This window comes from Tasmannia lanceolata, unplaced genomic scaffold, assembly GCF_043159265.1.
Source record: "Tasmannia lanceolata isolate RefF3 unplaced genomic scaffold, GAP_Taslan_0.1 ptg000023l, whole genome shotgun sequence".
NCBI classification, from domain to species: Eukaryota; Viridiplantae; Streptophyta; class Magnoliopsida; order Canellales; family Winteraceae; genus Tasmannia; species Tasmannia lanceolata.
In genome coordinates this window covers 16771443-16785038 of record NW_027518700.1, presented here as the reverse complement: position 1 = coordinate 16785038, position 13596 = coordinate 16771443, and the positions used below count along the sequence as shown (strand labels likewise).

Below are 13596 nucleotides of genomic sequence, written 5' to 3'. Positions count from 1 at the left end.
CCACCGCCCCAGATGTCAACTAAAAATGAGTAGATACTTACACATATTAAAAATTACCAATAGTCACTATTCATAATTACTATTCACAATAGTCACTATGCAATATTACTATGCAGAAATACTACGTAAGATTACTATGCAGAAATACTATGCAAGTTCACTATTGAGATAAACTATTCAAAATTACTATTCACAGTAGGACCCACCGAGTACTATTCACAAGCGGGTCCCACCAACAGTGGGTCCCACATCAGCGGGCCCCACACAAGCGGGTCCTACCACCAGTGGGACCCACAACAAGCAGGACCCACAAATAGCGGGACCCAACGCCAGCGGGACCCATCACTAGTGGGAACCACTACCAGAATGACACACCGCAACCACTTTCATTAACTCATTGGTTAAGCGGGTCACTCCACAACCACTATCATTAATGAGTAGTTGCGCTTCACCGACGAAAATAATAATTAAATAATATTAATCATCCTGTTACTATTCAAGCAGCCTTTACTATTCATTTATTTATACCTTTACTATTCCTATATTTTTGTAAAAGCATTTAAGAGAGTAGTTGTGAATTTAAGACTGTAGTTGAAAAAAAATACCTATAAATAGAGGAAGATAAGAAGAAGAAGAAAAAAAAAGAGAGAGAAAGAAAAGAGAACGAGAGAGAAGAAAGAGTAAGAGAGAGGGAAAAAGAGAGAGAGGAAAAGGAAAAGAAAATCCACTTCATCACTACCAAGGTAAGTCTTTCATATAAATAGTTAAAGTATTTATTATGGGTAATATGGTTGGTTCTACCACCTATGTAAATATTAGGATAAAGCATGCATAAGAGGCGATAACTCGCTATAGATTATGCAAGTTTTATCATCTTATTTGAACGGTTAAATGCTAACATAGTAACCGTAAAGTAAACTTTAATCAAAGAAAGGCGAACTGCTGAGCATAGTAGCCCATCTTATTTGAACGGTGAAATGCTAGCATAGTAACCGTAAAGTAAACTTTAATCAAAGAAAGGCAAACTGCTGAGCATTGTAGCAAAGAAATAAACTAAATCAAAGAATGATGAACTGCTGAGCATAGTAACATGTAGGGTCCACAAGAATAGTAACATGTGGGGTCCATATGAATAGTGCATGCTGGGCCCCATGATCTTAAAAATTTAATAGAAAGAACACTGAACACAGGGAACATTATTTTGGACATAGATGGACATTACCTGGACAGAAAGAACACTGCCTTAAAACATGAAATTGATAAAATTAGAATATATTTACAGGTTATCCACTCCAAGGTGTAAGCTCAAACAAACCTGTGACCGGAAAGTTATATGTAAGGGTTTTCTTCCATTGATTCTCTTTTGCTATATGTAAGGGTTTTCTTCCATTGATTCTCTTTTGCTATATGTAAGGGTTTTCTTCCATTGATTCTCTTTTGCTATATGTAAGAGTTTTCTCCATTGATTCTCTTTTGATATACTGGATGTGAATATTTCATATTCTTTGATTCTCTTTATATGCAATTGCTATAAGAGTTTCTATCCTTTTAAGATCCACAACTGATGAGAATCCAAGGGGATCCTTTCTTTCAGACCCCATTCCTTTCAGATAAATGATTTTACTGATAAAGCTATAATTCTATTTTGTATCCTCGAAACTTGTTTCTGTGAGATATGTTTATGTTTAGAGTTTATCTTGTGATACCTTAATTCTGAATATGGACTGAGTTATGATATGATGACGGGTGGACGCGTTATAGTCCTCCATGTGCACGTGGGTAAAGACGACTCTAGAGAGTGTAAATCTAGAGGATTATGAGTCGAAGTATGGGTATGAATGGGCCGAGAAATGGCTATGAATGAAAGCATCTATGCTTAATGAAGTCTATATATATAATTATATATATATATAATTCTTGATATCAAGTTCTGTAAGTTTTCTCTATACGTTTGGAAAGTATGTTGTGCTTATTCTTTCTTTCCATGTTTATAATGTGAGACGTCCTATCTGCAAAATATCATGTTCTTATGAGCTTGACAATTCTACATCACTTGTTGTTTATACCTTACTGGGCTATTTGAGCTCACCCCTTTCTTTTTCTTGTTTTATTGTTCCAACCCCCAGGTGAAGTATAGATGAAAGATGAGGAATGCTAGAGTTGAATCCAGAACTGTTCTAAAGGACAAATATGTTTTAAATATGTATCAACTATGTCTTGAATTAAGATGTAATAAGTTAGACCTAATTTCTGTAAACCCTCTAAACGTAGTTGTTGTATTTGAGATCTTGGGAATAATGAAAGTTTTTGAGAAAGATGATGTAATATTCTTCTACGCACAGAGTTGGTATTTCCAAAAATCCGGGGCGTTACATTCGGTATCAAAGCGAAGTTTAGTCGATTTTGGAAATTAGGATTCAAAAAGATAGGATTAGAATTTACCCTATCTAAATGTTAAGTTAGAATATGTTAACTATACCGCTAGTCGTTGGTTAATATAAAACTTATGTGCTATTTATGACTTCTGTGATACTTTTGTATATAAATGCTTTTAAATATGAGTTATAATTTAGATTACTAATGTGATACTATGATATGAAGATGGCGGAGAATCAGGAACAGATTTTTTGCAATCGAGGCTGAGGCAATGAGGGGACGTGGCAGGCCACGCAGAGAAAGGCAAGCAAGAAACGAACAACCTACAGCCAACGCTAGAAACAACAACGCAGGAAATGATGCCATTGACACTGCATTGGCACAGCTGGCCCAAGCAATGACAGCAAACATGAACCAACAACGAGCCTCATCTGCTCCACTTCAAAACGAAGGAGCTATACTGGAACAGTTTATAAGGCAACGTCCTGCTGCTTACTTGGGAACTACAGATCCCTTAGAAGCTGAAAGATGGATTCACTCCATCGAAAAGATCTTTTCAGTGATTGACTGCACCAGCCAACACGTGTAAGATTGGCGACGTATAGATTGGACGGTGACGCGGATCAGTGGTGGAATTTAGTCCGAAATACAAAAACCGAAGAAGAAATGAACGCAATGTGTTGGAATGAATTCAAAAGAATCTTCCTCGAAAAATACTTCCCACAACCACTAAAAGCTCAGCTAGTGAAAGAATTTATTTCATTAAAGCAAGAAGAGGGAGAGACAGTCTCCCAATATGAAGCAATATTCACAAGACTGGCTCGATATGCAACCCACCTAGTGACTGACGTTCAAAGTAAGGTGGACAAATTCTAATACAGATTAAAGCCTAGTGTCAGGCGAGCATTAGCAGCTTTAGATTTTCAAAGCTACGAAGCCATGGTGAGATGTGCTTCGAAAGTGGAAATTGAACATTTGGACTTTCAGCAGTCCAAAAATAAGTTGACCGGCGTAAAGAGAACGAATGAAAGCCAACCAGGAGGATCTAGAACAAAGAGACCTAATGTCAAGGAAGCAGGAGACCAGCAACATTGCTCAAAATGTGGAAAGAGACATGGGGGTGTCTGTTACGTGGGGACACGAAAATGCTTCCAATGCGGAATGGAAGGACATGTGGCAAAGGACTGCAAGACGGTCCCAAAATGGGAACAAAATCCAACTTTGACTCGGAACAGTCAGCCAACCCTCAAGCAGATTCTGAATGCTCACCCAGACATCAAGTGTTTCAATTGTAACGAAATGGGACACTATTCAAATCAATGCACCAAGCCTAGAGCAGTAAGAGGAGGTCGACAACAACAACAACAGCCAAGAGGACGGGCCCGTACTTTTGCTATCACAACTGCTGAAGTGGAGGCAACGAATGATGTGGTGAAAGGTACTTTGTATGTAAGTTCGAAGAATGCACATATATTATTTGATTCTGGCTCTACGCATTCTTTCGTTTCACCAAAGTTTGCCAAGCATTTGAGCATACCACTTCAGAAGTTAGATCTTGAACTTTCTGTTAAAACGCCTGGTGAAAATTCTCTAGTTACATCAGGAGTTTATCGAGCATGCTCTGTTGATATTTATGGTAGAAACTTATTGGTAGATCTTATCTCCTTACCTATTTTAGAATTCGATGTTATATTAGGAATGGATTGGTTGACTTTAAACCATGCCAACATAGACTGTTACAGGAAAGAAGTCAGGTTTACTATTCCTGATCAACCCTAACTTGTATATAAAAGCCTTGACAGAAACAAAACTCCAGCACTAATATCATCGTTGCAGGCAAGACGATTATTAAAACAGGGCTGGGAAGGATATCTCGCTCAAGTTCAAGTTGTGGACACGAGTAAAAAGAAGATGAAATTGGAGGACGTGCCTATTGTGCAAAAGTACGTGGATGTATTCCCTGACGATCTACCAGGAGCCCCACCGAATCGAGAACTGGAGTTCTCTATCGAGCTAGTACCGGGAGCAAATCCAATATCCAAAAGACCATATCGAACGGCGCCGATAGAATTGGAGGAACTAAAGAAGCAACTGCAAGAACTATTAGACAAAGGATTCATCCGGCCCAGTGTATCACCCTGGGGAGCTCCCGTCCTGTTCGTAAAGAAGAAGGATGGATCAATGAGGTTGTGCATTGATTATCGAGAACTGAACAATGTCACAATAAAGAACAAGTACCCGTTGCCCAGAATCGACGACTTGTTCGACCAACTTCAAGGTGCCATGTACTTCTCCAAGATCGATCTCAGATCTGGTTACCACCAACTGAAAGTAAAGAAGGAAGACGTTCCAAAGACGGCGTTCCGCACGCGATACGGACATTATGAGTTCATTGTCATGCCATTCGGACTAACGAATGCCCCAGCCGTATTCATGGATCTAATGAACAGAGTATTTCACGACTATCTTGACAAGTTTGTCGTGGTGTTTATCGACGACATTCTTGTCTATTCTAAGAGTCGCGAAAAACATGAGGAACATCTGAAGATTGTTTTACAAACACTTCGACAGAAGAAGCTGTATGCCAAATTCAGTAAATGTGAATTCTGGTTGCAGCAAGTGGCGTTCTTGGGTCACACAGCACCCGAGAAGGAATTTCTGTGGATCCAGCGAAGACTAAAGCCGTTGAAGAATGGCAAAGACCCACGACAGCAACAAAAATTCAGAGTTTCTTGGGACTTGCCGGCTATTATAGAAGGTTCGTGGAAAACTTCGCTCGATTAGCAAATCCATTAACGAAATTAACTCGGAAAGGTGTGAAGTTTATCTGGACCAAAGAATGCGAGGAAAGCTTCCAAACGTTAAAGAAGAGACTCGTCAGCGCACCTGTGCTAGCATTACCAACACCAACCGGATGATTTGTGATCTACAGTGACGCATCAAAGGAAGGGCTCGGCTGCGTATTAATGCAAAATGATAAAGTTATAGCTTATGCATCACGCCAACTAAAATACCACGAGCAAAACTACCCCACGCATGATATGGAATTGGCGGAAGTAATCTTTGCACTGAAGATCTGGCGACATTATCTCTACGGGGAAAAGTGTGAAATTTATACTGATCACAAGAGTCTCAAATACATATTTTCCCAGAAGAAGCTGAATATGAGACAAAGAAGGTGGCTAGAGTTACTAAAGGATTATGACTGCACCATTCATTATCATCCTGGAAAGGCGAATGTAGTGGCAGATGCATTGAGTAGAAAAACTTCCGGAACCTTGGCAAGAATGCTAACCACTCAAAAGCATTTACTCCAAGATCTGAGAAAACTGGATATGGAAATAGTAGAACCGCGAACCAAGGGCTACATAGCACAGATGGTTGCTCAACCATCACTATTGGAGAAAATCAAGGCCACTCAAGTCGACGATCCTGAATTACAAGGAAAGATCGAAGCAGTTCGGAAAGGCAAACTTTCCGAATTCAATGTTGATAAAGATGACATCTTAAGATTCAACACAAGACTGTGTGTGCCCTCCGATCCAGAATTAAGAAGGAAGTTGCTAACTGAGGCACATAATTCGGCATTCTCCATACACCCAGGGAGTACAAAGATGTATCGAGATCTTCGAACTCATTATTGGTGGAATAATATGAAGAGAGAGATTGCTGAGTATGTGTTTACATGCTTGGTTTGCCAACAAGTTAAAGCAGAACGACAGCTACCAAAGGGAGCCTTACAACCACTAGAGGTGCCTATATGGAAGTGGGATATGATAGCAATGGATTTCGTAACGGGACTACCGAGGACTACGAAAGGAAATGACGCAATATGGGTCATCATTGATTGACTGACGAAGGTAGCTCATTTTATCCCAATACGAGAAATTTTTTCCTTAGATCAATTGGCGAAACTCTACATCAAAGAAGTAGTCAGGTTACACGGCATACCAGCATCCATTGTGTCTGATCGTGACCCGCGCTTCACATCTAATTTTTGGAGGAGTATACAAAAACATTGGGGGACAAAGTTGAACTTTAGCATTGCCTTTCATCCTCAAACAGAAGGTCAATCCGAACGGACAATTCAGACACTGGAGGATATGCTTAGAGCTTGCATAATAGACTTCCAAGGTAATTGGGACCAACACTTACCATTGGTTGAATTTTCTTATAATAACAGTTATCACTCTAGTATAGAGAGTGCACCCTATGAAGCTCTCTATGGTAAGAAGTGTAGAACACCGACGTGTTGGGATGAGGTCGGAGAAAGAAAACTTCTAGGCCCAGAGTTAGTACAAGAAACTACTGACAAAGTACGTATGATCCAACAACATATGAGGACGGCTCAAAGCAGACAGAAGAGCTACGCCGATCATCGTCGTCGAGACCTGGAGTTTGCAGTGGGTGACCGTGTATTCTTAAAAGTATCACCTTGGAAGGGTGTGATAAGGTTCAGAAAGAAAGGGAAGCTCAGTCCCAGATATATTGGACCATATGAAATACTTGAACGAATTGGACCAGTAGTATACCGTGTAGCTTTGCCACCAGCCTTGTCACATGTTCACAATGTGTTTCACGTCTCACTTTTAAGGAAATACTTGGCGGACCCATCACATGTACTGCAAACAGAACCAATGCAGTTGGAACAAGATTTGTCTTATGAAGAGCAACTAGTACAAATCCTTGATCGAAAGGAACAAATTCTTCGGACAAAAAGAATATCACTGGTGAAGATTCTGTGGAGGAGCCAAGCCACCGAGGAAGCAACATGGGAACCAGAGGAGGAGATGAAACAAAAGTATCCTCATCTATTTACTTCTTAAAGTATGGAAAATTTCGAGGACGAAATTTTTTTTAAGGGGGGTAGAATGTAATAACCGGTAAAAAAAAAATATATATATATATATATATATATATATACAAATAAATAAAAATGGCCTCATAGGTGGGTAATCATCGGCCATTACTCATTTTTCCCCGAGTTAATCGGGCATGAGGACATCTGGCATAATGGGGCGTACGCGATTCGAACCCAACGCTGAGCGAGGATTGAACGACTTCCTACCACTAAACCACCGCCCCAGATGTCAACTAAAAATGAGTAGATACTTACACATATTAAAAATTACCAATAGTCACTATTCATAATTACTATTCACAATAGTCACTAGGCAAGATTACTATGCAGAAATACTACGTAAGATTACTATGCAGAAATACTATGCAAGTTCACTATTGAGATAAACTATTCAAAATTACTATTCACAGTAGGACCCACCGAGTACTATTCACAAGCGGGTCCCACCAACAGTGGGTCCCACATCAGCGGGCCCCACACAAGCGGGTCCTACCACCAGTGGGACCCACAACAAGCAGGACCCACAAATAGCGGGACCCAACGCCAGCGGGACCCATCACTAGTGGGAACCACTACCAGAAAGACACACCGCAACCACTTTCATTAACTCATTGGTTTAAGCGGGTCACTCCACAACCACTATCATTAATGAGTAGTTGCGCTTCACCGACGAAAATAATAATTAAATAATATTAATCATCCTGTTACTATTCAAGCAGCCTTTACTATTCATTTATTTATACCTTTACTATTCCTATATTTTTGTAAAAGCATTTAAGAGAGTAGTTGTGAATTTAAGACTGTAGTTGAAAAAAAATACCTATAAATAGAGGAAGAGAAGAAGAAGAAGAAAAAAAAAAGAGAGAGAGAAAAGAGAACGAGAGAGAAGAAAGAGTAAGAGAGAGAGGGAAAAAGAGAGAGAGGAGAAGGAAAAGGAAATCCACTTCATCACTACCAAAGTAAGTCTTTCATATAGATAGTTAAAGTATTTATTATGGGTAATATGGTTGGTTCTACCACCTATGTAAATATTAGGATAAAGCATGCATAAGAAGCGATAACTCGCTATAGATTATGCAAGTTTTATCATCTTATTTGAACGGTGAAATGCTAGCATAGTAACCGTAAAGTAAACTTTAATCAAAGAAAGGCGAACTGCTGAGCATAGTAGCCCATCTTATTTGAACGGTGAAATGCTAGCATAGTAATCATAAAGTAAACTTTAATCAAAGAAAGGCGAACTGCTGAGCATAGTAGCCAAGAAATAAACTAAATCAAAGAATGATGAACTGCTGAGCATAGTAACCTGTGGGGTCCACATGAATAGTAACATGTGGGGTCCATATGAATAGTGCATGCTGGGCCCCATGATCTTAAAAATTTAATAGAAAGAACACTGAACACAGGGAATATTATTTTGGACATAGATGGACATTACCTGGACAGAAAAGACACTGCCTTAAAACATGAAATTGATAAAATTAGAATATATTTACAGGTTATCCACTCCAAGGTGTAAGCTCAAAACACCTGTGACCGAAAAGTTATATGTAAGGGTTTTCTTCCATTGATTCTCTTTTGCTATATGTAAGGATTTTCTTCCATTGATTCTCTTTTGCTATATGTAAGAGTTTTCTCCATTGATTCTCTTTTGATATACTGGATGTGAATATTTCATATTCTTTGATTCTCTTTATACGCAATTGCTATAAGAGTTTTTATCCTTCTAAGATCCACAACTGATGAGAATCCAAAGGGGATCCTTTCTTTCAGACCCCATTCCTTTCAGATAAATGATTTTACTGATAAAGCTATAATTCTATTTTGTATCCTCGAAACTTGTTTCCGTGAGATATGTTTATGTTTAGAGTTTATCTTGTGATACCCTAATTCTGAATATGGACTGAGTTATGATATGATGACGGGTGGACGCGTTATAGTCCTCCATGTGCACGTGGGTAAAGACGACTCTAGAGAGTGTAAATCTAGAGGATTATGAGCCGAAGTATGGCTATGAATGGGCCGAGATATGACTATGAATGAAAGCATCTATGCTTAATAAAGTATATATATATAATTATATATATATAATTCTTGATATCAAGTTCTGTAAGTTTTCTCTATACGTTTGGAAAGTATGTTGTGCTTATTCTTTCTTTCCATGTTTATAATGTGAGACGTCATATCTGCAAAATATCATGTTCTTATGAGCTTGACAATTCTACATCACTTATTGTTTATACCCTACTGGGCTATTTGAGCTCACCCCTTTCTTTTTCTTGTTTTATTGTTCCAACCCCCAGGTGAAGTATAGATGAAAGATGAGGAATGCTAGAGTTGAATCCAGAACTGTTCTAAAGGACAAATATGTTTTAAATATGTATCAACTATGTATTGAATTAAGATGTAATAAGTTAGACCTAATTTCTGTAAACCCTCTAAACGTAGTTGTTGAATTTGAGATCTTGGGAATAATGAAAGTTTTTGAGAAAGATGATGTAATATTCTTCTACGCACCGAGTTGGTATTTCCAAAAATCCGGGGCGTTACAGTATTAGCCTATTTTGATTTCCATTCCAACATTTTCGAAAATAAATTAGGAAATAGGTGAAAATACGATCTCTTCCAAAATTTTCGACAAAAAACCTTCAACAAAAAATTAATTTAGAAGAATTTCATATTAAATTGAAAACCCCACTAAAAAGATAAGGGTCGGCTGGAGACCTGGAGTTATCTTTTTTTCTTCATGCGTAAATAAGGTGAGAAATTTTAGGAGTATTTTTCCCTTTCAAACTTTTCCAAATAATTCCTATCGGGGTTGGATTGCAAGAAAAATATTTATGATTAAAAATTAGGGAGTTATTTCTTAGGAATTTTTTTTTCTTCAATGATTTAAGAGGGGAATTATGTCTGATTAATTTAGAGGGATAACGTCAACCGAAGGTAAAGTCACAATTCGCTAAAACGTTAACAAACTTTGTAGGATTTTACAAGATTTTTGTCAAAAGTGTTGGAATAGATACTATTTTCACCTATTTCCTAATTTATTTCCAAAAATATTGGAAGGAAAATAAAATAAGCGAAAAACGGTTAAAGGAGTTGGGGGTAAAACTGCCATTTTAAAATTTTAAATGGAGAAAATTGACGTATGTTAGTTTTAGGGACCTTTTAGCAATTATTTTTCAACAATAGGACTGTTTGGAAAATATGCTTTTCTTAGGGACTATTAAGCAATTATTTTGCCATGTGGGGACTAATAAGCAAAAATCCAGAACCTAAAAGGGAAAGAGATGCAATCACCACTTCAAAGCATGATTACTAGTAAGATATCAACATAACTGTGTCAACATGTCAACACTACATCCCTACCCAAATTTGGAAGTCATGTCAGGTTCGGGTTGAGATATTTATTTTTCAGGTTGGGTCGGGTTAGCCTCCATTGGGTTGAGAGTTGGGTCAAGTCGGGCTCAGGTTTGCTTCAACCCGACTCAATTCGACCCGAGTTGCACCCTAGGATCCAAGGACTCATTTTGACACCTTATCGTAGGATCCGATATCATTACCGATCGGATCGAACAACCAACAAAACCCCGGGGACAATCCTAAATCCGATTTTCTTATACTATTTTATGAAAATACCCTCTATTTATTTATAAATTTAAGTATTATTTTAGGAGTATTTTAGTAAAAATACGGCATATGCATCTTTTAGAACAATTCGTATTTTTATAATTTATTTCATTCATCTCTCTCAAGTATGAGAAACCCTCTTCTCATCGTCGTTGAGGCTCAACCTCTCAGCTACTAGTCAAGTTTGCGCTCGCCCTTTTCTAAGAATTTTATCTATGCAAAAAATAAGTATTACCTACTAGGGCATTCCGATGGACAATCCAATTTGAAATGGACTATGACCAAGACATAGGAAGTATGATCCGAAGGACACTCCAAATCCGATCTGACAGATAAGAGATTTGAATGGATCATGACTAAGATATAGATGGATCCAATCTGAACTAGATCAGTGGACATCCCTACTAGAGGGAGCTCTCCCAAGTAAAAAAAAAGCAAACATATCACTTTACTTTTAGAATTTTTGGAAGGGCAGTGATACCCGACTAATGGAGCGAAATCATGTAAAAGTGTAAAACAAGGGTTCGTTAAAGGAAACCGATCCTGTTTTACATAACCGGCTGTCAAAGGCTATTACAAATCCTAAGTCAGCTCTCAGTCTCTAGTTAAAAAGTGTAAAACAAGGTGAGTTTGCCCTATTATCAAAATATGGTAGTGTGGATATCAATAGCCTTTTTATGGTATTCATGTGTACGATATTTGAAGATCCAAACTATGGATTTAGGCCGGTTCATTTTGGATTTTGAGAATCGATTTTGCATCCAAAAATGATTGTCGGACTCAAAATAACATTTAGGCCATGTTTATTTTAGATTATGACAACCGATTGAGAGTCCAAAACTTATTATTGGACTGAAAATTACGTTTAATTTTATGTCTTTAATTTTATGTCTGGTAATAGGCTTTGGACTCAATCGGTTTATACTCTAAAATGAAGATGGCCTAAGTTTCGGATTTTAACAAATTCTTAAGACCAAAGAGTCAAACGGAAAAGGGGGAGCTCTCCCTGATTATTGGAATTCGAATCCAAAACTTATTATTGAATTGAAAATAACATTTACGCCTAACTGATTATTGGGCTCCAATGGCTCAAAATGAGCCCAATATTCGGTTTTAGACCCAACCGGTTCTCAACCGAATGTGACCTTAATTTTTATACGATGTCTAAAACGAATGGGGACTTAATTTTTATACGATGTCCACCCATAGATACCATTATTTTTCAAAAATTATGATAGTGCTTGATGGGGTATGAAAAACAGCAGCTAATCACCTGTCGATACGTGGCCCCAGGATGGCCCACCACAAATCCAGCGTCGGCCCAGGGGCAATCCGGTAATTACCTATGAGTAGGTAAACCTAAACCCACAGGAGGGTCGACACCTGTCCTGGGGTAGGTAATCCAACCACCCCAGGCCTCTCTCTATAAAAGGCCTCTTAAGGCTCGAGGTAAAGGGTAATAACTTCTAAGCTACCAATCCTAAATTATTGGCTCTGCACTCCTGCTCATACTGACTTGAGTGTCGAAGGGCCCGTCCGGAGCAACGACTCCGGGTTGGTCTTTTGACCTCGTGTGCTCTTGTGCAGGACTCAGCTTCTTCACTTTGACTCCTCTGGTCCTCAAGCCCAGCTCTTACGTCACTGCCGTATCTGTTACCGATGTTAGGCCTAACAGATTGGCGCCATCCGTGGGACCCCGAACTAAAAGGTGTTCGAATCCCCTATACAAAATGGCAGGGCGAAAGAGTGCTTGGGTACCAACTGCACGAACTACCCTAGCCGTAATACCCCGCAGGACCCGGAGCGAGCGAATCGCCTCGCAGGTGGTGGCTCCCTCTGCTACAGCAGAGCAGAGCCCCTCTCATTCGGAACACCTCAATCCCACGCCCACTCCGGATCAAGTTCAAGCTATCTTTCAACAAATGACGGCTCTTGTCGGTCAGTACCAACACCTGATCCAAGCGCCTCCCCAACATCCCCCAGAAGCTCCACGACCTGTACAGGAAAGGTCGAATGCCCACAGGGGAGAGCCAGCGCGCCCCAGTGGAGACCGGACCCACCACTCCACAAGGCAAGTCCATCACTCCAGAACTAGGCATGCCCATACAGAGCCCCACCACCGTCAGAGGTCACGGTCCCGCTTCGCGCGAAGGCACCGAGCCCAGGAAGACCGCGCACCGCAGGAAAAATTCCTGCCTCATCGAAGGAGTCCGGAAAGTCAGTCCGGCTCTGCTGCGAGCCCATCGGTGGAGAAAAATGAGTCGTTGGACTGAGCAGACCGGAAGGCTGACCCAATGTTACGGAGGATAGAAGAGATAGACCACCGTATAGAAGAGCTGGCAAAGGATCAAGGCCGGCCCACTGTAAAGACGTACTCAAGTAAACCTCCGTTCACTGATAATGTTAGGAACGCGCCAGCACTCAGAGGGTTCAAAATGCCGACGGTTCCGCAATATAATGGAACCACCGACCCTGTGGACCACCTGGAGACGTTCATGACTATGATGCTCCTCCACGGTGCCTCTGACGGATTCCTCTGCAGAGCATTCCCGACCACACTGACGGGTGCAGCCCGGGACTGGTACTCGAGGATCAAGCCGAACTCCATTAGCAACTTTGAGGACTTTGGGGACGACCTGGTCCGCAATTTTATGAGCAGTCGGAGGCCAAGGAAAACAACAGCATCCTTGATGGCCTTGCGGCAGGATGATAATGAACCTTTGAAAACA

General features: G+C 39.8%; 1 protein-coding gene across 1 annotated transcript; it reads left to right on the top strand.

Annotated features, from left to right (window-relative positions):
* The first annotated feature begins 2647 nt into the window (after positions 1–2647).
* LOC143855887 (uncharacterized) lies at positions 2648–7202 on the top strand. The gene is made up of 6 exons (XM_077365942.1): positions 2648–2961; positions 3258–4125; positions 4213–4979; positions 5021–5278; positions 5600–5694; positions 6508–7202. The coding sequence occupies exons 1-6, from the start codon at positions 2648–2650 to the stop codon at positions 7200–7202; spliced, it is 2997 nt and encodes a 998-aa protein (XP_077222057.1).
* Positions 7203–13596: the final 6394 nt, after the last annotated feature.

What these genes read in the sequence shown, in the direction of transcription:
- LOC143855887 (XM_077365942.1), top strand. Translation starts at nt 2,648, where the DNA reads ATGAGGGGACGTGGCAGGCCACGCAGAGAAAGGCAAGCAAGAAACGAA. An exon ending in GCCAAATTCAGTAAATGTGA is followed by an intron (nt 4,980 to 5,020) that starts ATTCTGGTTGCA and finishes GTCACACAGCAC; the next exon opens with CCGAGAAGGAATTTCTGTGG. An exon ending in TCAAAAGCATTTACTCCAAG is followed by an intron (nt 5,695 to 6,507) that starts ATCTGAGAAAAC and finishes TAATAGACTTCC; the next exon opens with AAGGTAATTGGGACCAACAC.